Here is a 27133-nt window from a genome sequence, read left to right on the forward strand (position 1 = left end):
AAAATATTGAGCATACTTTATATTATTGCGTACAACGGACTTAATAAACTGACTTACCAGAGTTAACTAAAAAAACATACATGTTGTGTCATACAACCACATATGACATATCGTTGGTGTAAAGATTAAATTCATCATGATAAATTTTACAAATACGTCACACATGTTCATCTTGGATTGTCTTCTCGACATTCCTCCATCTCTCCCTTCATCCTTCAGTCATTTGCGTATCCCCTAAACTTTAGGGACTATAGTATTGTTCCGCAAAGTGTGTGCCGCGGCACACTGGTGTACTGTGGTGCTTAGTTGGTGTGCCGCGAAAAAAAGTCTAGTTTTGTGAGAATAACACAATTGCTGCAAATTTTGATTGCCTGCGCTCAGTTAAGTAGGCTCACATTTCGCATTAAACATAATATGTTTAATATGTTACCATAATATGGTAAATATGCACATATAAAATTTCTTAATTTGGTCGGTGTACCTTGAATAGAAAAAGTTTGCGGAACATTGCCCTAAAGAACCCCTATTGCACTTGTGACTTCAATGAATATGTGAGCTTCTCTTCCTCTTCGGCCCTCCATATCCCTAACTTTCCTAGGCTATTGTCTCTTCCAGACATGGATTTCCATAAAATTAACTAACTATCACGCCGCTTTCCCGTAAGGATAGGCAGAGAGATTAGAACGCCACACCAAACTGTCTTTGCAAAACAATCTTCGCCTCTCTCACATTCATGAGTCTCCTCATGCATACTAACCTGACCGCTTTCAAGCATTGAAATACTAGATCATGCAAAGTTTTCCTCGATCTTCCTCAGCTTCTATTTTTTTTTTTGCTTATTGTGTGAAAATAGATAAAAAAATAAAAAGCGTATGTAAAAAGAACTCCACCGACAAGGCAAATAAGGTGGCTTGGTTCGTCTCTGCAATTAAAAAAAATGTGTATGTATTTTTAATTGAATATTGTAAATGTATTTATATGTAAACATATATACAGTTAACAATAGAATGTTTTTAAAAAAATATGGTGAAATTGTTTCTAAGCTCATTCAATTTTCATGCCTAAACCATCTCAACACACCTTTCTTACTTTAATGATATTTCTCGATAATGCTTGTCTCAGCCATGCATTCTTTCCTTTAAAAAAAACTAAGTCCAAGAATATAAGACGAGCAATGTTAATGATTTAATTAATCGTTTATCTGTCCATCCGCCAAGTCCCGCTCAGTCGGCAGCCTGGCTCCAGCTCTGGACTAACCAGAATGCTGCCGCGCAAGGCCGCTAAGTGGGTCACGGTATATAAGCTCAAGTTCAAGGCACCTTTCTTTTCATTACGAGTCCGACCGTCGTCAGTGGCGAGCGTGTTACCAACCATCTCTAGAGAGCTTTCACCTGATAATTTGAAATACATCCCAAAATCAAAAGTTTTCCGTGTGTGATTTTTTTGTGAAGTGAAATAAAAGAAGCAAGGTAAGTCAAATTTTAAAAAATCAATCGACCATTCAAACATTTTTGTTTGTTTGTAATACAGAGGGTACGTGGCTTATTATTTTTATAATTAAAAAAGGCCATTATTTTTTTGTGTTTCTTAGGATTTTTTTTGTGATTATATAAGTGTTATTTTACCTAAACGTTATTCATAGCTTCAATCAGTTCGAATTGGAAAAAATAAAAAGACAGGTTTAGCTTCATATCGTTTACATTACCTAACTTACTAAGTATAATAATTTCCAGTGATGTTCAAAACACAAGACGGACAAAAATATGGAATAAATTTATTACAAAATCATAAAATATTCCAAATTTACTTATCTGATATTTTTTTACTAATGATGGTATATATACTTTCCGTTTATAAGCATTATTTTCTTTGCTCATTAAATCAATTCTTATGGATATACGTATAATATATTTCCCTTTCACAAAAAGATAACATTTTATTTATTATTTTTCCTCAACGTTAAACTACTAATATTTATGGGGTTGACGACCGTCATAGGCTGGTTTAAGTGATTACTTTACACAAGTAAATACCCAGACTTCCATATTCTTCTTTATCTTTGATGAGATGTCAAAAAATAATATGAAAAATAACTCCTATAATTAGAGATAATCCAGATTTGTGAACAAATATTTGGACACACTCAAAATGTTGTACTAATATTTTTATCATTATTTTTATTATACTTCTTTTCACAAATTTATAGTTTTTTGTTTTGATATCTACAATTCTATTTTCTATTTCTAATTCTATTTTCTATTATTTAAACCTAATTTACATTAAAAAAATAATCTGAGGCATAACTAAGTCTGATGGGGTTAATAGGTCAGATACAGTTTAGGTAAGATAGAACTACTAAATATTTACCTTTTTTTCGATGATTTTTTCGTAATCGCTTAATCATAGTATAAAATTTAAAAACTATAATTTGGATATCTACCGGTGAAAAAATATTACATCAGAAATCTTCCCTTCAAAGGATTAATGATCTATTCGGATGATATTTTTTTAGTTATTTTTCAGTTATTTAAGAAATCAAATATCTTATCTTTTTTATTAGAAATATTCACATTTTTAATATTTCTTTTGCATTTATCTGCATAAAAACTGTTTTTGTTTGTATAACATAAATATTCATTCCGACTATGTAGGTAACCCAATTTGCTTTAAATGATTTTATAGCTTTGTGCCAAATTATTATGGTAAAAATGATTGAATTCTCTATCGTAATATTTACGACCATCTCCGCTTTTCGCGTGACTTACGGCTTATGATTCGATCGACAATAAATAATGTAATTTCCTTTCTTTTTGAATCATCATTATTTTTTACCGTCTTCCATTCAAATTTCCCGTCCAATAGATATTTATTAGTATTCATTTTATATATTATTATTTTAACCGTACAAACTGTGTGCAATTTTTTTTTTAAATGTATTGATTTTTTTCAATCAAATAACATGTTAGCTGCAGATTAAAAACGAGAGAGAAATAAAGAAAAAAACATTATTTGTTAGTATCGTAAGTTTTCATGAGTTTTTTGTTGTTGGTAAAATCTCAATGACTTAGCGATAAATAATTGCATCGGTTTGGTTAATACCGTTAAAGATGACATTTTTTAAATCGAGAACTTTTCTATACAAACAATCGCACTTAAAGTATTAATTTATTTCATAAACTTTATGAAAAAAAGGGTTTTAATATAACTGATACCCATAGGATATGAACCTATGCCTTCAAGATTTAAGAAAAATGGAATCAACCTATGTTGTATCCTTTCCACACTTGATCAAAGGAAGACGAAATAGATATGTAAAAAAAAAACACATAATGCACAAGGAAAAATACAGTATCTCAACACACTGAAACGAACATCGAAGATTTTGCTTTTCAAGTGATTTTTTTGTAGATTAAAAAATTCTAGGAACTTCACGATTTGTGTTGTGACAACCCTGTTTTGTTTAGTGCACCTGTACAACGGGGATAGCATTCCCAGTCCGGTTTTAAGAAGGAAATAGCGGGAATCCAACCTCCAGACACACTAATGGGCCAACACATGAGACGACCCCCATTCGCTACTATCTACCGACGAAAGATAACATACTAGAAACTATTGACCACTCTTCACTCACGACTTGTGTGGTTTACTATGTGTTCCTACCTGCATGGTTCGAAATGTAGATATTGAGAAGAATGATTTAAAATCAGCTTTGGTGACATCTCAACATAGATGAAGAAGAATATAGAAATCTGGGCATTTACGGGGCTGACGACCGTCATAGGGTGGATGCCCAGACTTGCATATTTTTATTCATCTTTGATGAAATGTAAAAAAATCATATGAAAAATAACTCCCATAATTGGAGATAATCTAGATTTGTGATACACTCAAAATGTTGCAAAATCATTTTTGTTGACATCTCAACATAGATAAAGAAGAATATGTAAGACTGGGCATTTACAGGGTTTACGACCGTCATAGGTTTGGTTAAGTGATCACTTTATACACGTGTAACATTCAGCAATTCTACCCATGATTGACAACCACACTTCTCATTTTTTTGGAACTTTTAGAGATTCTTGTGTTCTAGAAGTATCTAGAAGTTTAAACAAATTGAGAAGTGTGGTTATCAATCATAGGTAGAATTGGTAAATGTTATACGTGTTTAAAGTGATCACTTCATCAAGCCTATGACGGTCATAAGCCCTGTAAATGCCAAGACTTCCATATTCTTATTCATCTATGTTGAGATTTCAAAAAAATGTGTGAGTTCTCGGCAGCATCTTTGGTTGATTTGAGTAACCTTTTAATTTAACAGAGACCCTTTAACCTCTGCTATATATATATATATATATATATATATATATATATATATATATATATATATATATATATATATATATATATATATATATATATATATATATATATATATATATATATATATATATATATATATATATATATATATATATATTGTGTATCTATCACATAATTTTCAGCACACACTGAATTTTTACATCAAATACACACACAAAGTCACTTATGTAGGTACATATGTTAATTTCCGCTCTTTTATTTTTTTTTATAATTTTTTTTTAATCACACTAATTTCTTAGTTTTGTTTCGATATAATCAATGCTATAATATACAAATAACCAATTACATGTGACTAATTGTCACTTTTAGTGACACTCATCAGTAAGTGTCATAATTTGGCATTAGTCATTAATAATGAGAATAATTTATTGTAATCAGCTGTCAGCTGCTACGAAATCATTTTATTGAGAAAAAAATAGTAAATCATCTTTTACATCCTCACTAGTGTCAAAGTACATGAAATCGGTACAAATATTGAATAAATTATATTATTTTATAATAGTGTACAATTCCATTCAATTTAAAAAAATCTATTATCTGTAGTTTATTCATCAATATTCTTCTAACCCTTATCTGCACCCAATGGTGCATAGGGCACTGCATCGTATCGACGCAGTGTTATCTTGATCGTTATTTACACAAAGCAAGATGATCACTCCTACGCTAGATTGTCCAGTCCAGGGTAGTATTTTATAAATAATTGAGTGTAAAATCTCTAATTATTATATTCACCCCCCCCACTGACAATCGAACCCGGAACCTCTAGCACAGTAGCTAAATAAATTAACCATTAATAATAATATTAACTTATTAATAATATTTATCCTTTAATATTAACCTAAAAATCAGTAAAATCCACGTATTTTATACTAACGTAACCATTAAAACTTAATGCATATAATGCAGGGTTCAATATCAAAAGTAAAGAAAGGATATCAAAACCCTAACATGTAAGTGTTATTACCATGCATCACATATCTGACTATAAATTACAACAATAATTAAAGAAAACACTTCGTTTTTTACCACTTGAGTTTAATTATAGACTACATGTTTCAGAAGCTAAACTTCCATCATTCAGGTCTGTATAATAACTAAAATATAAAATATAAAATTGTTCTATAAATAAGGATAGGGGGAAAGTAAGGGGAAGGGGTTAGTCAAGGAACGGAGTTTGAAAACAAAGGAAAAATTGAAAGCAATGGCGAAGAATTTTGAAACAATATATTATTTAATAAATTATTATTAGAATTCAGGTTTTTTTGTATTTCTAAATTTTCAAGATAATTCATAATTTGGCCTTTATATGGAACAAGGTGTAATAATTTTAATTTATGGGAGTGAAATGAGTGATTAGTATCTATTATATGATTTGCAAATTCCGAAAAATAATTACTAACAAGACCGCTTTGATGTTCTTTAATTCTAATCTTTAAATTTCTCGCAGTTTGGCCAATATATGAGATTGTGATAGAAAATATATTGGCCAAACTGCGAGAAATTTAAAGATTAGAATTAAAGAACATCAAAGCGGTCTTGTTAGTAATTATTTTTCGGAATTTGCAAATCATATAATAGATACTAATCACTCATTTCACTCCCATAAATTAAAATTATTACACCTTGTTCCATATAAAGGCCAAATTATGAATTATCTTGAAAATTTAGAAATACAAAAAAACCTGAATTCTAATAATAATTTATTAAATAATATATTGTTTCAAAATTCTTCGCCATTGCTTTCAATTTTTCCTTTGTTTTCAAACTCCGTTCCTTGACTAACCCCTTCCCCTTACTTTCCCCCTATCCTTATTTATAGAACAATTTTATATTTTATATTTTAGTTATTATACAGACCTGAATGATGGAAGTTTAGCTTCTGAAACATGTAGTCTATAATTAAACTCAAGTGGTAAAAAACGAAGTGTTTTCTTTAATTATTGTAACATGTCTTACCACAAAGTTAATGCCGAAACAATAAATAAAATAAATTACATCAATGACAATCGAGAAGTGAAATCGAACGAGAAAAGCATCCAGAATTTGGACATAAACGTCTACGAACTATTTGAGCTAGACGTTTTCTACAATGCACTGAAATTATTCCAACTTTCTAACATTCGTGGATAAATGATATTATTTCGCAGCAATTTTCCGTTTCCGCCATTTTGCCGTGTTACACTTTGCTTTCATGTGTTACGAGCATGTCAAGCTAAATAATATAAGCAAATAGATTTATCGAATTGCATGTACGAATGTGTAAGTACATTTTACGAATTCTGCATAGAAATAATTTCTGCAAATGTATCTTGTGTGATTACGAGTATATTTAAAAGAAAAAAACCATTATATTATGTATTATATTAATTTTCAGAAGTAAAATTATGTTTATGTTTTGAAATACGCTAGAATGTAGACAAAGAAATTACTACTGCTGACTTTTATCCGACCTCTAGGGTGCATAGGATTCTCTATCAAATGTTTGCAATGATTATTTTATCGTTAATTATACGAAAACAAGGTGATCAGTCCAGCGTTTTAGTTCCGGGGTAATATTTAATAAATATTAGAGTGAGAAATGTATACATTCACACACACACACACACACACTCACACACACTCACACACACACACACACATATATATATATATATATATATATATATATATATATATATATATATATATATATATATATATATATATATATATATATATATATATATATATTTATATATATATATATAATATATATATATATATATATATATATATATATATATATATATATATATATATATATATATATATATATATATATATATATATATATATATATATATATAAATACATATTTATATTTTCTTATTCTTTTTTCATCATTCAGAAATATTTTGGAAGAATCTTTAGAAAGTTTCATTGGAATATTAAATTCCGTTATTTGTAAATTAATGACTTATGACATACATTTTTTCGCAAACTACGATGAGAAGTTTATGAATAATACATAACATTTATTTTACTCTCGAATAAAATCTACTCAATTATCTACTAAATAATCTACTAAAATCTAGCATTAGAAGGCCAATAATTAGTAGAATGTCAATATAAAAAATAAATATGGGGAAATAAAACGTATAAAAACAGCAATCACTGAGCGTTTATGCGTACCTATGTATTTACCATGTGACCGTTTCCTCTAGAAATGAGCGATCGAATTAAATAATGACTTTTGGATTTAATGATTAAAAATTTATTACGCCAATTAATGTTTGTCCGCCTCCGTACTGTAATGGTCAGCACGCTCGGCTACCGTTCTGGAGGACCCGGGTTCGATTCCCAGGGGGGGTAAGAATAAATATGAGTGATTTTTTCACTGTAATATTTATTCAATATTACCCTGGACTGGTACTTGAAGCTGAGGGCTGATCACCTTTCCTTCACAAATATATGTGTTTATATGACGCAGTGCCCTATGCACCATTGGGGTGCGGATAAGTTTTTTTTTTATATATAATTAATGTATGAAATTGGTTGTGTAATGCGTATTTCTAGCTCTAAATATTTTTGACAATTTGACATCAAACCCCTTCTTTCTGAACCTAATTCTAGAATTGCGGCCATAATTTCTAAAATGATAAAGCTAAACGCATTTAAACTATAAAATTTTGTATTAATCGTTATTAGTATTTTATACTATTCTTTTGTTTGTAAATAAAAATAATACTTGACACTGGCAGAAACATCCTTTACTGGGCGACTGCTAAATAAATAAAAAAAGACATCAGTTGGGGACAAAAATATTATATAAATCGAGAAAAAGAAACCGATAACATGTACCTATATTTGGTAACCGAAAAAGTAACAGTCACATCTCTAACCCCACGTCCATTCCACGGTAATGAGTATGTAGCTGAAGACTTATCATCTTAGTTTTATATAAAAATCAAGACAATAGTGCGTTGTATGTCTAAATTATTTTTCCTATTATTATTTGTAAACTATATATAAATAATTTGTTAAATTAAAATTGCAATTGACAATCTAACTAACCACACAGCTTCCTTGGCGGGGTAGGCAGAGATAAAAAAACACCATACCAATCTGTCTTTGCAAACAATCTTTGCCTCTTTTACATTCATGCATCTCCTCATTCAAATCCGCGCATTATTAGGAGTCCTGACCTCACCAAATTCAAATATTAGAAATGAGATCCAGCTAAGATTTCCTTGGTCTTCTTTTGCTTTTTTTACCAAACATATTCGCCACATAAATTTGTTTTACTATTCGTTCTTCACTCGTTCAATTCACATGCCCAAACCATCTCAAAACTCTTTCTTAATCTAAGCGATCATACTCATCTCAGCCTTGCATTCATTCCTTATATCACCATTCAAAAATCTATTACACATCATTTTGCCGCACATTCGTCTGAGAGATCGCAATTTGACGGCATTCAGTCTATTTTCATCATTCTTTTGACAACTCCATACTCGTAAAAATTAAAAATGTCTAAATTACTCGTAATAAAAAACAACACAATTCACTTTTTCAGTTAATCGTGTTAAAAAAAAATCTTGAATTAACATTATTATAAATGATTTGAAAAAGTAAAAAAAAAAATAGTTTCTAGTGTAATAATGAAATCTATTACCGTGCATTGAAAATTGAGTTCGCGGTAAATTATAAAATTATAGTAGGCAGGTACTAATTTGTACATAGATATTTAACTTCATGACAGATAAGTAGGTGCTAGAATTTAATTTGTGCATAGAAATTCAAGTTCATGGTAGATGGGTTACTAGATAAGAAAAATGATGAATGGTAGGTACTACTGAGTACGAGGTAGATACTATACCTGCGAGGTAGTATAATATCACCCGAGACGCCTTCCTTCGCTGTAACCGTGTCGGTGGGTATTCGTGTCAAATAACAGGACTGAGGAATTCGGCACCAAGTTCGAACGTGGAACGTGAATTAAGTTATTATACAGGTACTTACCCATTAGGTTACCTGCCTGCGTACATAGTTATACCTTCTCGGGCCGACCTTTATTATGAAAAGTGAAAACTGTATACACGATCGCCCATTTGCGTTTGGAATTCACCTGTCATTAAGGAAATGGGTCATCGCACGAGAGAAACGAAATTTAATGTTTCGTAATAATAGGAAATAAATGGAATTTTAGTGAGAAATGTGAACTGTGGAACACATATTTCTTCTTCATCTTCTTCAGCCATTACTTTTTTCCATGCTTCTTTCTTAGGTTACTCTTGTCCAGTTTTGCAGGCGACAGGAACTGTGCCATCAGCCCATCATTTTTGAGTCGACATACTCCTGTTTTGGCCCTCCATTTTAGGATTCTAGATATCCATCTGTCGTTTCAATTTTCAAGTATGATACACTGAATTCAGAAAAATTAGAGCACAATACATTTAAAGGGTAAAGAAATTATATCCTATTAATAAAAAGTTGCGAGCTTCCCCTCTCATTGAAATATATTCTAAGTAATTTTCCTACTGAGAATTGGCTTACTTAGAAGTTATTAAATAATTCGCGAAGAATCTTGCATACTTTTCATGAAGGTTTTTGGTAAAAGATAATCTTACTAATTTCATCCATAGATGTCATGAAATAAACATATAGTGGATCTTTTCAGTTAAAGCATAAATACAATATATTATAACCGAAATTTGAGAAGCGTGGTTGTCGATTATGTGAAGAACTGTTAAACCAACCAATGATTGGTTGTAAGTCCTCTAAATGCCAGGTTTCCATATTCGTCTTCATCTATGTTGAGATTTAAACTAAAATCATGATATTTTAATTTGATCTAATATATTTAAATGTCACGATACGAATGAGATTTTTTTGAGAAATATATAAATGAACGTACCTTTATTATATATAACCCAAAGTAAAATGTAACCCTACATAAAAGCCATACCTTTGTGGGATCTTTTTTTATATTATTATTAATATAATATAATATCGGGGTATACTAGCTAAAAACGTCCACTCGAAAATATGAAAATTTGACTTAATGATGCATATCATAAAGTTTTCAACATTCTATAAACTGGTAAAATACACTAAGAAATTTAAAATGTCATATTTATGTGGTTTTATGAGAAAAATAAATTTTAAGTGTAATAGCGGGTATTTTATGCAGGCTTAAAACATAAAAGAACAGAGGTTATTCAAACAGGGATTTTAGAGTTTACGGTTTTGCCAGTTTACCCACGATATAATATTTTGTAATTGTAATATTATATTGTGAAATGTAAAAGAAATAAAAATAAACTTAAAAAACTTCCCTAACCGATTTTAAGAACAATCGAAATTTTTTAATGGCCTCCATTTTTTATTGATTGTTGAGTAATAAAGGGGTTATTACCGTGTATCTTTTTGTGATGCGTACTCTCAATAGAGAGTACGCATCAATTATTTATTAAATAATTGATTAGATGTTCACGATGTTACCGAAGACAGAGTTGTTTGTTATGTAGTTTGTGGATGGTGGCTGCATTCCTGTTACCTGTTATGTCGGCTCATCTCGTTATGAAGCACCACTTACTAATAAGTATGCTAATATAACAGTCCGTTAGTGACCCACAGAGCGCTGAGCGGGGCCACCTTGTGACCGAAGTGGCGTAATATCAGGTCATCGAAGTGGAGCCGCTCCTTAACAGCTGATTAGGAAGTTGGTGCAAGTACCAACTGCGTGGAATACTTAGCAAAAACATTCGAAATTCCAGAATTTAAATACATCAAAAATTTCTTTTTTTTTGTAAAATATATCCGTTTTTAAAATTCATTAGTTTGAAAATTTTCTCTTCTTCAGGGTCTTCGAGTGGAATTTTCATGTTTGCGCATATTTTTACATTTTTTTTAATTTTTCCTAGATTAATTATATTTATCTCTAGAATATAGTGTGAACACTCCATGGCGTGGGATTTGTGAATGACTAGATTTTCATAAAAAATAAGTTTAACAATAAACGATAAAGATTTTCTCAACTGATATTAATTTTTAAAAATAAAATATTCTCGCACTGGAATTGAAACGAATTAACTATGAAATGTATGATAGATAACTTAAGCGTTGCTTCTAGACTTAATTTTCTAACGACTTTGCGATGGTCGATGGACTGTATTATTAGAAATAATAACAGGAAAAACAATAATTTTTTATTGCTTTTACCGAATATAAGTAAGGTTCAAATTATCAAGTTAACTTCCGAATAGAACCCTAAAAGAATGTCTAAAAATATAATAGATTTATATTATCCACTGACACTTCGTGATGGAATTGCATTTTTAATTTATTATTAGATTAAAACCAATATTTTTAGCTTTTCCACTTTTTTATTTGACCAGCGACCGGGTTTCGTCGTTACCGACATCATCAGACTGGTGAGAGGCTTTACAAATTTGTATGTTATATATAAAAGAAGGCAGGAGTTGATAACCATGATTTGATATAATTTTATGAGAAATTAATTTAATTTTAGTGAATTTAAGTATTGTATGATATTTTAAATATTTTTTTATAAAGGTTTTTTGTATTGAAAGCACGATTTTATATAAAGTTAAAATAGATTTGTATTTTTTGTAAATGAATTTAAATTATGTAACGAGGTATCAGGAAATGCTGGTTGACGGCTCCTTCCACTAAGCTGTGGTTGTCCGGGGGGAGTCCGAAGTTCTCTGAAATGTAAATTTCCCGGCAGTCATTTCTTATCGACAAGACATTAAGGCATCTATTGTTTCTTTTCTAATGGGTAAAGTAAGGGAGAATGAATGTGTGTTACTTGATCATTTAATATGTCTTTATTATGACAATTTTTTAATCTATTTATTTCCAAAATTTCGAGCCTATCTAATTTTTTACCTTTACTACATTTGTGTAAGATTTTTACATTAAAATTTTTATCGAAATCATGATTTGACTCTATCAAGTGGTTTGCAAAAGTGGAGTTTTCTTTTTTATTTCTCCAACTTTGGACATGTTCGTTTATTCTTATTTTAAACGATCGTCCTGTTTGCCCCACGTATTCAGCACTGCATGATCCACAACTTAATAAATATGAGCCTGAATTTGTTTCTTTTTCCCTTTTATCTTTATTATTAATTAGTATCTTCCCCAGATTTGAATTATTATAAAAGGCTATGGAACATTCATCTTTGTTCGCTAGTTTTCCGATTCTGTTGCTACTATCCCCTATAAAAGATAATTTAGCCCATTTTTTAACTACTTTTGAAGTCTCTGTAATGAGAGCTTTATTTAATTGAGATGTTGCAAGTCTCTTTTGTTTTTTTCTAATTAATTGATCAATTAAACCACATTCATAACCGTTATTGGAGGCTATCGTCTTTATGATATTAAGTTCAGAGTTGTAATTATCATTATTTATTAGTTGTAATTATCATTATTTCATAGTTTAATTCATAGGCTGTTGTATGTCCCATTAAATAATGATAATTACAACTCTGAACTTAATATCATAAAGACGATAGCCTCCAATAACGGTTATGAATGTGGTTTAATTGATCAATTAATTAGAAAAAAACAAAAGAGACTTGCAACATCTCAATTAAATAAAGCTCTCATTACAGAGACTTCAAAAGTAGTTAAAAAATGGGCTAAATTATCTTTTATAGGGGATAGTAGCAACAGAATCGGAAAACTAGCGAACAAAGATGAATGTTCCATAGCCTTTTATAATAATTCAAATCTGGGGAAGATACTAATTAATAATAAAGATAAAAGGGAAAAAGAAACAAATTCAGGCTCATATTTATTAAGTTGTGGATCATGCAGTGCTGAATACGTGGGGCAAACAGGACGATCGTTTAAAATAAGAATAAACGAACATGTCCAAAGTTGGAGAAATAAAAAAGAAAACTCCACTTTTGCAAACCACTTGATAGAGTCAAATCATGATTTCGATAAAAATTTTAATGTAAAAATCTTACACAAATGTAGTAAAGGTAAAAAAATTAGATAGGCTCGAAATTTTGGAAATAAATAGATTAAAAAATTGTCATAATAAAGACATATTAAATGATCAAGTAACACACATTCATTCTCCCTTACTTTACCCATTAGAAAAGAAACAATAGATGCCTTAATGTCTTGTCGATAAGAAATGACTGCCGGGAAATTTACATTTCAGAGAACTTCGGACTCCCCCCGGACAACCACAGCTTAGTGGAAGGAGCCGTCAACCAGCATTTCCTGATACCTCGTTACATAATTTAAATTCATTTACAAAAAATACAAATCTATTTTAACTTTATATAAAATCGTGCTTTCAATACAAAAAACCTTTATAAAAAAATATTTAAAATATCATACAATACTTAAATTCACTAAAATTAAATTAATTTCTCATAAAATTATATCAAATCATGGTTATCAACTCCTGCCTTCTTTTATATATAACATACAAATTTGTAAAGCCTCTCACCAGTCTGATGATGTCGGTAACGACGAAACCCGGTCGCTGGTCAAATAAAAAAGTGGAAAAGCTAAAAATATTGGTTTTAATCTAATAATAAAATCTAAAAATATAGATAACATCAATGTATGATTCTCTCAATTCTGCAATTATTAATTTAATATTTGTTTTTCGCGGAATCTTCGAATATATAGTATTATAAATATACAGAAAGTTATTATTAAGCATAAATTATAATTGCAAGGTTGGTGTTAGTTTAAACTTGTTTTAAAGAACAGTTATCGCAGTGAGAATTATACCGTAATAATGGGTTGCTGCTATTAAATCAATAGTGGTTCTTAAATTATATAGACTTTAAACACTGTTTTAGCGACGGCGGCAAGTGAATGCGAATTGTGACGATGAATACTTCAGATGTTTGGTGCATAGGGCAGTACATTACAAAACTACATCATCGTCTCGATAGATCATAACATAATCGAAATATCACAGTTGAATTATTCCACGTCACGTTTATCCCATAGAAGATAAATATGTTTTTTTATTATTTTTATTTTTTTATTTTTACTTGGTAAACATCTACCACTATTTCTTCAAATTTATTGTGATAGGACTTTCGAGGTATCCAGCGTTATTTTCAAACACCGTATGATGCAAAATGCATCGAAACACGTGTTACAATAGATTTTAAGAAAAAGTGGCAATTACCAAGTAAAATTTAAATTTAAAATGGATAGATTTTACCACTAAGTGATTGCCAAAATTAGTAAATAAGTTCACCCCACTAGGAATAAATCGTGAGATTAATAAAAAGTTACAAAATAGGCTAGCTCAGACTGTTAGACTGAGAAATGTTCAAGGTTTTTAATAGTTTTTTTCAATCTTTATTTGCAAACTTTAATAAATATTAATTTATTAAAATTGTGTGCAGTAAAAAAAATGTCGCTACAAAGACAAACATTTTGAGTACTTCCAAATCCTAGTAAAATTATTGGATTTATCCTTAAGTGGATTAATTCAGTATATCATAGATATTTTAACGGTACCTAACGATAAAGTTTTTTGAGGGGGTAATATAGAAGTCTTGACAGTTGCAGGCCCCACGACCTTAAATAAATTAAATTAAATTAAATTAAAAATTAAAATAATGCTTGCGTTTAAATGGATCTGCAAATGCAATTTTCAACATTTTAAATACAATATTCAATGTAGTGACAACAATAAAATTTGAAAAGATTAAATACTTAATAAAAGATATGTACAACATCATGAGCTTAATGAAATATGGAGATCCAAAAAATTAAGAAGTGTGGTTGTCAATCACGGGCAGAATGGTAAATGTTACACGTGTGTAAAGTGATCACTTAACCTGCCTATTATAGGTCATCATTAGCCCTGTTAATAGACTTCCATATCCTTCTTCATATTCTTCTTCATCTACGTTAAGATGTTAAAAAAAGTTTAAAAAACTGAAGAAAACCTAGCAAGTATTTGGACACACTTAATATGTTGTAAATATTTGTTCTCAGGATTCTCAAAAGCGTCAATTATTTTGCCTCACCTGTAGTATATACTTACTTCAAAAGTGCTCGCAGACAACATGCTATGTTTGCTAAAAGTAGAGAACATTGGTTTTCCCCAACAATTCTTTATTAACTGCCAATAACCAGATGTTTTGGTTTGATGTGAAAAAATTAAGAAGTGTTATAACATTACGCTTGTTATAATATCACCTATTATCAATTCCGCGTAACAGATGGTGTGTCCACAGTTATAATAGATTCATCATCATAACCTGTATCAAATTCATTTTGATGCAAGTATGTTTAAACATATTTAAGTTCAGTTATAACAACGTGTATAGCGTCTTAATCGAAACCCGACAGAGCATTCTAATATCGTGATAAATTTAATTAATATTTTTCTGACATCCCAACTACAAGAAAAAACTCTAAGATTCCGTTATTTAATTTGCGATTGCATATAAAAACTCCATTAAAATATTATGGTAAATCATTCGCAATAAACTTATGTGAATTTTTGTTTTAATCAATCTTTTTCCTAAATGTTGCTTTTATTGAGCATTGCGCAGCGAATACAGGTTGGATAAAGTGTACCAATAAAATGTGGTTAAAACAAAGTTTACTTTATTTTATAAAGTTTATAAAATGTGCCACAAAGTCTTCGCGAAAAAAAATCAAGAAAAAAAATAAAACAAACGTGGAAAAAAACTAAATAGTTAGTTAAATAGTTAATATTGGTTCATAACCTAATAATTTCGAATGTCTCCATATGGGTATTCAGTAGGTACTTGCTACTCACCTCTATGACTCGCAAATAATTCCGTGACTAATGCACCTAACCTTGTTCGTCGCTTTCTTTTCTGACCGAGACTCTTTCGTTCAAAGCTGCTCCAATTTTTCATTGTTTAATATTATTTATTTATGTAACTTTTTTACGGTCGCACTCTATTAACTTCAAATTATTCCATTATGTAGGTGGACAGTATTTTTATACGAGATCCATCCGCTTTATCGTACATCTTCTTTTTTCAATAACTGGGTAACAAAAGACTGCTTTTCTAAACTAATAGCATTCTTTAGGAATGGATCATCATAAAAACTAAACTCGTTTGTTTGTTTTCTCTTCTTCCCATACGTGTGTCCGCGCACTATTTTTTTATAATATATATTGAAACTAGATTTTTTTAAATACATAAAATATTTTTTTTGAAAATCAAAAATTTTTCAATCTTTATCTTTTTTTTGAGTGGAATTTTTATATTTGAGGATGTTTTTAGATTTTTAAAAAAAAATCCTAGATTTTTGTATCTCAATAGAGACGAATTTATATGTATTTTTCTTTACAACGTTTTGAGTGTGTCCAAATACTTGTTCACAAAATCTGGATTATCTCCAATTACAGGAGTTATTTTCATATTATTTTTTGACATCACATCAAAGATGAAGAATAATAAGGAAGTCTGGGCATTTACGGGGTTGACGACCGTCATAGGCTGGTTTAAGTGATCACTTTACACACGTGTAACATTCACCAATTTTACCCATTATTGACAACCACACTACTCAAATTCTTGGAAGTTCTGTATATATGAACCAATTTAGAAACCTTGTTCTTGAATCACTAGAACTTCACTAGAGACATCTATCTAACCAGCCTATGACGGTCGTCAGCCCCGTAAATGGCCAGACTCCCAAATTATTCTTCATCTTTGATGAGATGTCAAAAAATAATATGAAAATAACTCCTGTAATTGGAGATAATCCAGATTTTGTGAACAAGTATAAGTACAGCCAGAAGTATCTCCACATTTCTTAAGAATATGTAATTAATTTTTTTATGTATGTATATTTAACTCCTTACCTTTTAATAATTTTTTTTCAAAACCATATATTTATATCGAAGATTTTTTTTTTCAATACAAAAACGTGTTTTGATGAAAAAAAAGCAGTATCGTTCAATGTTACCTGGGTTTAAAGAAAATCAACACACATTTATCTTACATTGGGTCTTAAAAGCATTGAAATATCATTTTTTCCTTTTCGACTTCAGTCAAAACAATGTAATCTTTAAAATTACCTTAAAAAGAAGGTAACATCTAAACGGCAAGCTGTTTGTTGGCGCCACACAATATAACTGAACGCATCGCTTCCCCTGAAGAATGTTGAAAATACCATTAAACCATATGATAAGAATTTACTAGAAAAAATAAGGATGTGCTTCTCAATTGAAGATGCTTTGAATTTATTATAAATTAATGTATTTTGCACACTTAATAAAGAAATGTTTGTCACATTATTTTTTCACATCTCAGCTAAGATAAAGAATAATATTAACATAAGTCTAGGCATTTACTGAGCTTACGACCGTCATGGTGGTTTAAGTAATCACTTTACACACGCGTAATATTCACCAATTGTCTACCATTATTTCCACCATTTTTTTTTAAGTTTCACTTGGTAAATACCAATTTTTCTTACAATTTTTAGTAGTTGAAGAGTTGCTATTTATAAAAAAAGGTTTTTACATTGAGAACATAAAATTTAGAAAATAATATATTTATATGTATTTATTTAATAATATATTCCTATATTTACATGTTGAAAAATAGGATCTGGTTTACCCACGAATGCAATATGAGTCATATTATTTTGAGAAATAATATATCAATATGATCCACCAAGTTAATGCTTTCAATATTCAAAACGCAATATGAGTCCTTTGTTGTTTTTTACTGTTTATTTTTACTATTATTTTATTTGTTTCAATAGTATTTTTCCATTTTGTTCCAGAATGCTTCACCACCAAGCCACTGGATGGGCTTTCTTGGCTCTGTTGTGCAGCAGTAGTCTTCTCACCACCGTCGCCTACCCTCAGCAAGCCCTTCAAATATCACAGGTAATTTAAAATTAAAATAAATAAACTCACTCAAATCAACCTCTATCATTGGATAAGTTAATCTTGATTCTCGCTTATACCTGAAATACAAAACACAACTAAGACAAGCGCTGTGGCGTAGTTGGTTAGACCCTCGACAACGAAACTGACAGCGAAACAAAATATATTTTATAAAAAAAAATAGTTTCAATTGATCCGGGTATTTGTGATGTATTTTTCACATTTACCTTCCCTATCTTCACTATCCTATCCGCAGACAAGCCTCTAAAAGTAAAGGATTTGCGAGTTATTATTTTTATTTTTGAAAAGACAAATTTATTGCACCAAAAACGTTTTTTATTGTATCAATTATGATTTAGGTATAATCTAACCTTACCTGATCTACAACCTGGAAACAAATTTTCTCAGTTATGTATTGATTTTAGCTTTAAGTGATAACTAGGATAATTTTTTTCAATAGATTTTTAGAGTACAGGTCACATATTAGGTTAGGTTAGGTCGATGGTTACATTTAGGAGTGGAATGTACTTGATGGTACGATGATGATTGGAGACGTTACTTTTGATATTGCACTTATATATGTAATACAATACATAACTAAGATAATTTTTTCCAGGTTCCAGGTCAGGTTAGGTCACAGCATCCACAGTACTATGCAGGAGCTGCTCCCACGGAAGACACCAGAAAGTTCGCCGAGAAGCCCAACGCGATGAAGAAGGTTGCTTTGGACGACATCGACGATATTCAGACTAACCAAATTTCGGACTCTGGTTTCTCCTGGTCCAACATGTTGGGTAAGTCAAGCGTGATGCATTTATCTTTACTTTTGGATTGGTTAAACTAAAAAGAGAAGGACTATGGACATATTCTAATTACAAATCGACGGAAGAGGAAGAAGTTCTTTTATGAAATCAGTTCTGGGTTCGAAGCCATAATTTGATACCTATGTACCATAATTTGATACCTATTTTAATAATGAGCCGCTCAGGCTCGCGAAAACAGTATGAAATGGAAACATTTGTATACGAGTATAATAAGAAAACAAATATTTCACTTAATAACAAGTTTCAGTAAAATATTCATCATCACAATGAATAAAAAAATGTATAGATAACAGAAATGCTTCCAGAATCTTTTAAAATATCAAACCAAAGTCCAAATGTCCCCAGGTATGCTAATGCAGATGTTCTTCAACGGTGGGCCGACTGGACCCAACAAGAGTGACAACTTGGACGCTGATACTGGAGTGGCGCCTTCTCCTTGGGCCAATCTCCTCTCCATGGGACTAAAGATCCTCACTGCCATCCTCGGAGGAGGAGCATCCAACGACGGCATAGACAAAGTGGACAACGGTGGATCCCCAATGCAGGTTAGGGAAACAAATATCAATAGAAAACCCCAATCTTACGCGTATTATAATTCTGCGGTAAGCCGTGCATTTATGAATGATTAAAAATACAACTTTGTAAAATTTGCTGGTAAAAGTTTGTTGTGATTTACATTCATTTGACATTAAATTAATTAACGGGTTGATATTTTAATTCAATATAGTTATTTTGACAATTTTTTGTCGTATCGCTCGTAGGACGTCATCATGCGAGTTTGATTGAAGATATTGCTAACTAACATATTATATTTAAAACAAGAAATATTTTTTTGTGGGGATTCATTAGAATTATGAATTCAAAAGTATTTTTTGGTTCGATAAATATGTCACCATCGTGTAGAAAGTTTGTTTTTCTTGATCTCGAAATATTTAAGAGTATCAATGTTTTTTGTGGTTCCTCCTGGTAATTTCTGATCTTTGAAGATCTGACCAGAATTTTATATAATGGGACGATGATCTTCAATACCTGGTTTAAAAATATTTTAATTTTAAATGGAAGTTATTTTTTAGAAGCATTTTTTTAAAGTTAGATATTTTATATAATTTCTTAGATATTTTTAAAGTGGTGATAATACATAGAGAAATATTGGATACTTTTTTTTCAATTGATTTCGAACTCCAATAAGATTCCGCCCATCAATAGTATACTGTTTAAGAATCTTATATATACTAGTCTGATGATGTCGAGAAAGCAGTAAAATACGTAAATTGCCAATAAAGTAGTGTATTAGAATATCAACTTGTGATTTAATTCAATGATACAATTTAAACATATGTATTTACTACAATCACAAATTAAGCCTCCACGTTTGTATAATCATAAAATCATTCATGAATGTATCGCTGTTTTTTATAGTATTTTAAGATAAGATTTTTTACCCACTCGATTTTTCAGCACCAAGGGTCATTTTACTACACCATCACCGTTTGTTATAGACATAGAATTTTAATTTATAATAGCTGGTGTTGGTGAAACGCTTTGTTTTTGATCGATTCATTGAGAAAAATTGCAATATTATTCAATTTCCCAACCCTGATTAATAAGCAATTGAGTGCATGAATTAAAGCAAAACAATAAAATGTGTTCAATATCAGTATTGGCTGGATAATAGCCCATTTCTAGTCAAACATCCCTGTAACCTCCCCCGCTCATAACAATAATAGCTTGTCATTTTTAGAAACTCCAAAAATGGAGGTCAATTAAAAAAATAGATTTAAATTTTCGTTGTACGTAATCATTCGAATTCATAATGCCTGTAATTTCCATAAATTAGTTAACATAGTAGAGTTTATTTCCGAACTTTGGAAGTCATTCGTTCGTTGGCGATATTTGTTATTATTATGCTAAATATACATATTTTTTTAATGACTAAACTTTTGTATCGGATTAGTGATTCATTGATTATCTTTGTATGAAACAAAATCTGGGGTTTAAAGAGTTTATTTTAAAATTAAAAGGTATAATATTGAATTATATTTCATATTATTTATTTGTCATTAACTTTGTGGAATAACATGATGATTTAAATATTAAAATAAAACACTTGTATAATACCACTTTTGAGTTAATTAATGAAAACACGACTAGATTTGAGAACACGCGTGTTCTCGAAACTAGTCGTGTTTACATTACTAAACTAAAGACTGGTCTAAAACGAGTATTTTATATTTACATTTAGATTTTATTTCGTGTATTAGGGGTATATTATTTTGTATATTATTCAATAACTTACTTTCGTTCATCTAAACAACATACAAAACTAAAATATATATTTGATAACCCTCTATTTAGGGGAACTAATTTTTCATTAATTGATTCGGCAGTCACTTTGTGGTAAAATCTATCCTTTTTTAATAAATGTTTTACTTAGTAAATACCACTATTTCTTAAAATCTACTGTGACGCGTGTTTCGATGCATTCCGCATCATTTTCAAACACCGTATGTTTGAAACATGTACACATACGGTGATGTACACATACGGTGTTTGAAAATGATGCGGAATGCATCGAAAGACGTGTCACAGTAGATTTTAAGAAATAGTGGTATTTACTAAGTAAAACATTAATTAAAAATGAATTATTTTTTATTATATTTTAATGTATGATTTTATTATTAATTAAAATATAGTATTAGATATATAAACACTCGTTTTTAATGCGCGAATGACCACCAAAGTTTGTAGTAGCTAACGAGAACCGCTTTTTTTGTCCATAAAAAAATATTGACTCGCAACTAATATTTCCCACGTTGTGACCACGGCTCTGAATCAGAAGTAAGCGCTCATGTGGCGGTGCGGCGACACACGTTCGGAAAAAAAGAAAACCGCGAAAGATTCGCTTTCTCTGGTTGGATAGTTGAAGTGAAAGGAGTCGAAGTGGCCAATCGCACGCTAGAGACGAAGTCCAAGTTCGCGTACAAAAAAGTGCTTTCACGATGCGCGCGTGCTCGAGCCGGTCTTCGGGTGAAAAATTCGAAATCAACGCCGAACCTTACTTGAGATTCAATGTCAACCCAACAGTCTTGTCGATAAGCAAAAATACTAACCTGCAAGATGTAACCCTTTTCATCCGAATTTATGACCTCTCGCAGTCGTTCGAAAATCGCAATATAAAATAAAGCTGTCATACATCAGCTGACCATAAATAAAAACTATATCCAAATGGAATAATTATATACATATAAGTACAGCATTAAACAACGTATGTCCAACATGTGAATGGTGCATAGGACAAGGCATCATATAACCGCAGTGTTATCTTGATCGTTAACACATGAATATAAATGAAGAAGAATTAAAGTCTATTGATAAAATTTTGGATTGAGAATATATTGTACCTAAAACTGATATTCTTAATTTTGTTTAATTGGTCGCTCCTGGGAGGTCTACCACCTCCCAGGAGCGACCCGAGAATGACAGGACCTAGTCCTAAAAGAAAAAGAAGAAGAAGAAGAAGTTTAATTGTTTTACCTGGGATATTGATCATTATTTCCAACTCCTTTAAAATCAAATGTCTCTTTGTATTTAATGCACCAGAATTTTGGATTTTCCATTCTAGTAGATTTTATTTTCAAAAATTAAAAGAAATTTTAATGTCCCAATTAGAATTTAACATTTTAGTCACATCCAAGAGTTAGTTTATGGTCCAGCGAGGTCTAATCGCAGAGTCTAATCACCGATCACTGATCGCGGTGATCGCCCATCCTTGTAGTATATAGGTAGATTGTACTGTACATAGTGAGAAGTGGTTACGGCACCAGAACCCTTTTTTTGGCTTTCTGCAGGGAATCTTGGCGGCTGTCCTTTCTGCAGTGCTTGGGACCAAGGACCCCGATCAAGTCTCGACAATGGCGAAACAGGCTGGAGAGGTAAGAAAGACAAAGCTAGTTGTTTTTGGGAAGCCTTCCTGATTGTTAACGTCCAGTATTCATCAAATCGCAACTTAATTTTCTCTAAATCCAGGTAACATTTTACGCAATTCATTTTTTTCTTAGTACACCATTTTTTAATCGAAAAAATAAGTTTTTCTTTGAAATAATTATATAGTTTTGAAAAGAAAAGAGTTATTGAAAGGTGAGGAGTTAGAAAATAGTATGAAAATATTTTTTCTATATATATAAATATATATATATATATATATATATATATATATATATATATATATATATATATATATATATATATATATATATATATATATATATATATATATATATATATATATATATATATATATATATATATATATATATATATATATTAAACCCTTATACACACCCCAATGGTGCATAGGGCACTGCGTCATATAAACGCAGAGTTATCTTGATCGTTTACACATGAAGGAAAGGTGATCAGCCCTCCACTTCAGGTACCAGACCAGGGTAATATTGAATAAATATTACAGTGAAAACAATCACTTATATTTATTTGACTAAAAAACGAACAAAATATCTAATACACATTCTTTAAATAATCGGGCGTGAAGAGACATGTAACCTTAATTGAATTCTGTATTAGCAAGTAAGGCCTTAAGGAGACAATATGAATAAGACTATTATTGAAGAATTTTCAAAGATTATCAAAATTACAAAGAAATTGACAAAATTCGAAATTAGCTTGCGTTTAAAAATCAAAATCGTACTAAAATTGCCGGTACAGGTGAATTAAAGAAAAACTTGCTACCTTGTAATAGTATACGATTTATATTATATACCTACCATTATACTATAATACCAAGGGTTTTTATTTCGTGTATGTAAATAATGTGCAAATAAAATTTAACAAAGGAGATGGTTTTTATTAACATTTTTGTGTAAGTTTAAGTAGTAAGCACTTAGTGATTTAATAAATATGCTTAAGAAGGTACTTTATTATTAGTATATAAAGTTATATTGGAAATTTCTTACTTTAAGTAGAACATTATAAAAACAAAATATTAATTTGAAATACTGCCAAGAAAAATACTGCACAGAAGAAAATGCACCTACCCGAATATTAAGAAATGTATGTTTTCTAATTTAAAAAAAAATAATAGAAAAACGAATCATAATCTCAGTGCTTTCTAGAGGTATGACATGCAAGCCGGGTGTAAGTTTTGTAATGTCGCATCTGCCGTTATCAGAGTAAACCAAGGCTAGTACCGGACCTACATAACATACATAGTACCTATCACTGGTACATGCGCCCAGGTACTTGCTTAGAAGGAACGGGAGAATAATCCGTTTGTATTCATTTGCAAATTTGTAATATACCCATCCCTTTTCAGCAAGTTATGGGTAGCTAGGTCCAGCACTCACCAAGGCCTCCATTTTTGGCTTTAGCGTTATTTTTGGCGGTTTTTTTTAAATTATCCACTATAAAATAGAATGATACAAATAGGTTATATTAGGAAAAAAATAACAGTTATTTAAACTGTTATTTTTTCCTAATATCGTAGTCATACAGGAGAAAGTGACCAAGTGCATTTTTTACAAAAACGTGATGATTGACTATTTGATATCTTACTAGCTTAATATTGCCCTGAAAAAAAACCAAAGGATTTTAAACTTGGAAGTATAATATATTGATTTGTTAAAAATTACTAACTGCATTGATGTTTATTTTCTTGCCAAGCAAAAGTGACTTAAATTGCCCTCCTGAACATTTTACGTTTTGGTAGTTGGTCACTTTCTCCTGTACGACTACGATATATCTCATAACATAAAAAAAGTATTTATTTTCTCGCGAGGACTCTTAATTATGATTTTTTTTATAGGATTTCGTGTATTTACCGGCATCAGATGTGTGACTTGTGCATTTCTTTTCTCAGTTCATCAATATCGTTGTGAACTTGCTTGACGCCCTGAAGACATCTTTCTCCCACCGTTCCATGGCCGCTCGCTCCCTGGGCAGAAAAGACTCCATGAGTGATGCAGCCATCGCTGGGATCGCCATGATGAAGAGTTACGTGAGGTCCTTCTCCACCACCGACGATCGCTGCTTGCAGAAGTACGTCTGCGAAGCGAGCAACGAGTGCTCGAAGGATATCGGCTCCAAGAGCGTATTCTGTCAACTAGGAACGTAAGTTAACATAAAAATAATATTTTTTTCTTTTTTTTAAATCTTCATCCGCACCCAATGGTGCATAGGGCACTGCATCGTATTGATGAGGTGTTATCTTGATCGTTACTTACATGAAGGCAAGGTGATCACTCCTGCGCTTCAAGGACCAGGGTAATATGAAATAAATATTATAGTGTAAAATCACTAATATTTATTTTCAACCCCCCCTGGGAATCGAACCCGGGACCTCCATCAAGGTAGCTAATTACGCTTACCATTACACCATGGAGGCAGACAAAATATTAATATTGCTTAATTTTTTTATCTTCTAATTCTTAAATTCTTTGAAATGGAACATTTTTTCATCTCACCAATAGATGTCTCTAGTGAAGTTCTAGTGATTCAAGAACAATGTTTCAAAATTGGTTCACATATATAGAACTTCCAAGAATTTGAGTAGTGTGGTTGTCAATAATGGGTAGAATTGGTGAATGTTACACGTGTGTAAAGTGATCACTTAAACCAGCCAATGACGGTCGTCAGCCCCGTAAATGCCCAGACTTCCATATTCTTCTTCATCTTTGATGAAATGTCAAAAAATAATATGAAAATAACTCCTGTAATTGGAGATAATCCAGATTTTGTGAATAAGTATTTGGACACACTCAAAATGTTGTGACTTCATTTATCATCATTTTGTTTCAGATATGCCACCAGTTTCGTACTAGAGAGGCAATCGGGATCAACCTTCGACCAGTATTACGAAGCAGGTAGACAAGGCAGATCAGGAGTCGACTGTCGCCAGATCTACCTCCAGTGCAACGAGGTCTAACGACACCATTAGACTTTAACATACCTCACTAACGTAGACAGAAATATAGGGACGAAGGACGATACTTGTATTTAGAGACACTAACCACCGTGCGGTCGATTTACGAGACAACCAACAAACTAATTTATTTGACAAAACCGCCAATGACTGGAGACATTTTATGTGTTTTAGATAGACTTTGAGTTGAATCCACCGCCTTCTAGAGAAAAATCATTGCTATCACAATATAACGATGATAATGCAGTAATAAAATAGAAAATTCATATAAACAAGCTTAAACATAGAGTAAACATTCTTTGTCTTTTTAATGTTATTTACCTTTTGCTTATTGGTCAGTTATCAAAATCATATTGAGTTGATGTTAATGAATCGTCTCTCAATTTGGCTTGAATGCGCCACCCAATAAATTGCAGCGGATTCTAACTCAGTGACTTTATTTTAAGTGTGACTAAATTTTCCCGCCATTTCAATAGTAAAAGTTTATTTTTATGTTTAATTTATTATTTGACCAAAGCTTGAGTGATCGGACGATACAATAATTTATTATATTATCAAATGTTTTGACGATGACCAGAGTATGGAATATGTTTGATTTTTTCCAAAAGTATTTATTTATGTTGATGTAGAATATTTTGTAGCGTTTTGATTAATGTTACGGTTATTTATTTAATAATTTATTACGGGAACATTCTTCGAAGCCCGCTTTGCGCTAGAAATATTGTATTAACTATGTTCAATGTGTATGAAGTGTTTTCTGTCTGTTATGATTCTGATGCAAGATTGTGGATTGACAGTAAACGGAGATTCGGGTCTTGCATCCGAACCCGTGTCGCCGGACCACTCGAATATTAAATTAATAATTTATGATGAGACGCTGTAGTCTGAATGACTGATGTATATTTTATGTAATTTGAATGGCGAAGAATGGTGAGAGAAAGATGAGGAATGAACAAAATGGGATGATATTGTTTAATAAAACGTGAAATAAACATTTCTTTTTATTTAATACCTATCCCTTCAATCCATCAGATATTATCCATTACTTTAATACAACAATGCCACCTGAAAATAGCATTTCAAATAACATTACCATTACTGTACCTATATTTA

General features: G+C 31.0%; 1 protein-coding gene across 4 annotated transcripts; it reads left to right on the top strand.

Annotated features, from left to right (window-relative positions):
* Nucleotides 1–1329: 1329 nt before the first annotated feature.
* LOC148310455 (uncharacterized) lies at nucleotides 1330–27012 on the top strand. 4 transcript variants are annotated; one of them, XM_088258393.1, is made up of 7 exons: nucleotides 1330–1469; nucleotides 18157–18262; nucleotides 18879–19056; nucleotides 19417–19631; nucleotides 22935–23018; nucleotides 24959–25209; nucleotides 25897–27012. In XM_088258393.1, exons 2-7 carry the CDS (start codon nucleotides 18158–18160, stop codon nucleotides 26021–26023), a joined length of 960 nt encoding a protein of 319 aa, XP_088114519.1. In that variant the 5' UTR covers nucleotides 1330–1469; nucleotide 18157; the 3' UTR covers nucleotides 26024–27012. The 4 variants fall into 4 exon arrangements, with proteins under 4 accessions (XP_088114519.1, XP_088114521.1, XP_088114522.1 ...); XM_088258395.1 differs by having other exon boundaries at nucleotides 19432–19631; XM_088258396.1 differs by lacking the exon at nucleotides 22935–23018.
* Nucleotides 27013–27133: the final 121 nt, after the last annotated feature.

Source organism: Brachycentrus maculatus, unplaced genomic scaffold (genome assembly GCF_059751285.1).
Source record: "Brachycentrus maculatus isolate JH-2025_06_01 unplaced genomic scaffold, ASM5975128v1 h1tg000095l, whole genome shotgun sequence".
Classification (NCBI taxonomy): Eukaryota; Metazoa; Arthropoda; class Insecta; order Trichoptera; family Brachycentridae; genus Brachycentrus; species Brachycentrus maculatus.

Bases quoted from the DNA above. Each gene is read 5' to 3' on its own strand.
- LOC148310455 (XM_088258393.1), top strand. From the start codon at position 18,158: ATGCTTCACCACCAAGCCACTGGATGGGCTTTCTTGGCTCTGTTGTGC. The intron at 18,263-18,878 runs GTAATTTAAAAT...AATTTTTTCCAG, and splicing joins AAGCCCTTCAAATATCACAG to GTTCCAGGTCAGGTTAGGTC. The intron at 25,210-25,896 runs GTAAGTTAACAT...ATTTTGTTTCAG, and splicing joins GTATTCTGTCAACTAGGAAC to ATATGCCACCAGTTTCGTAC.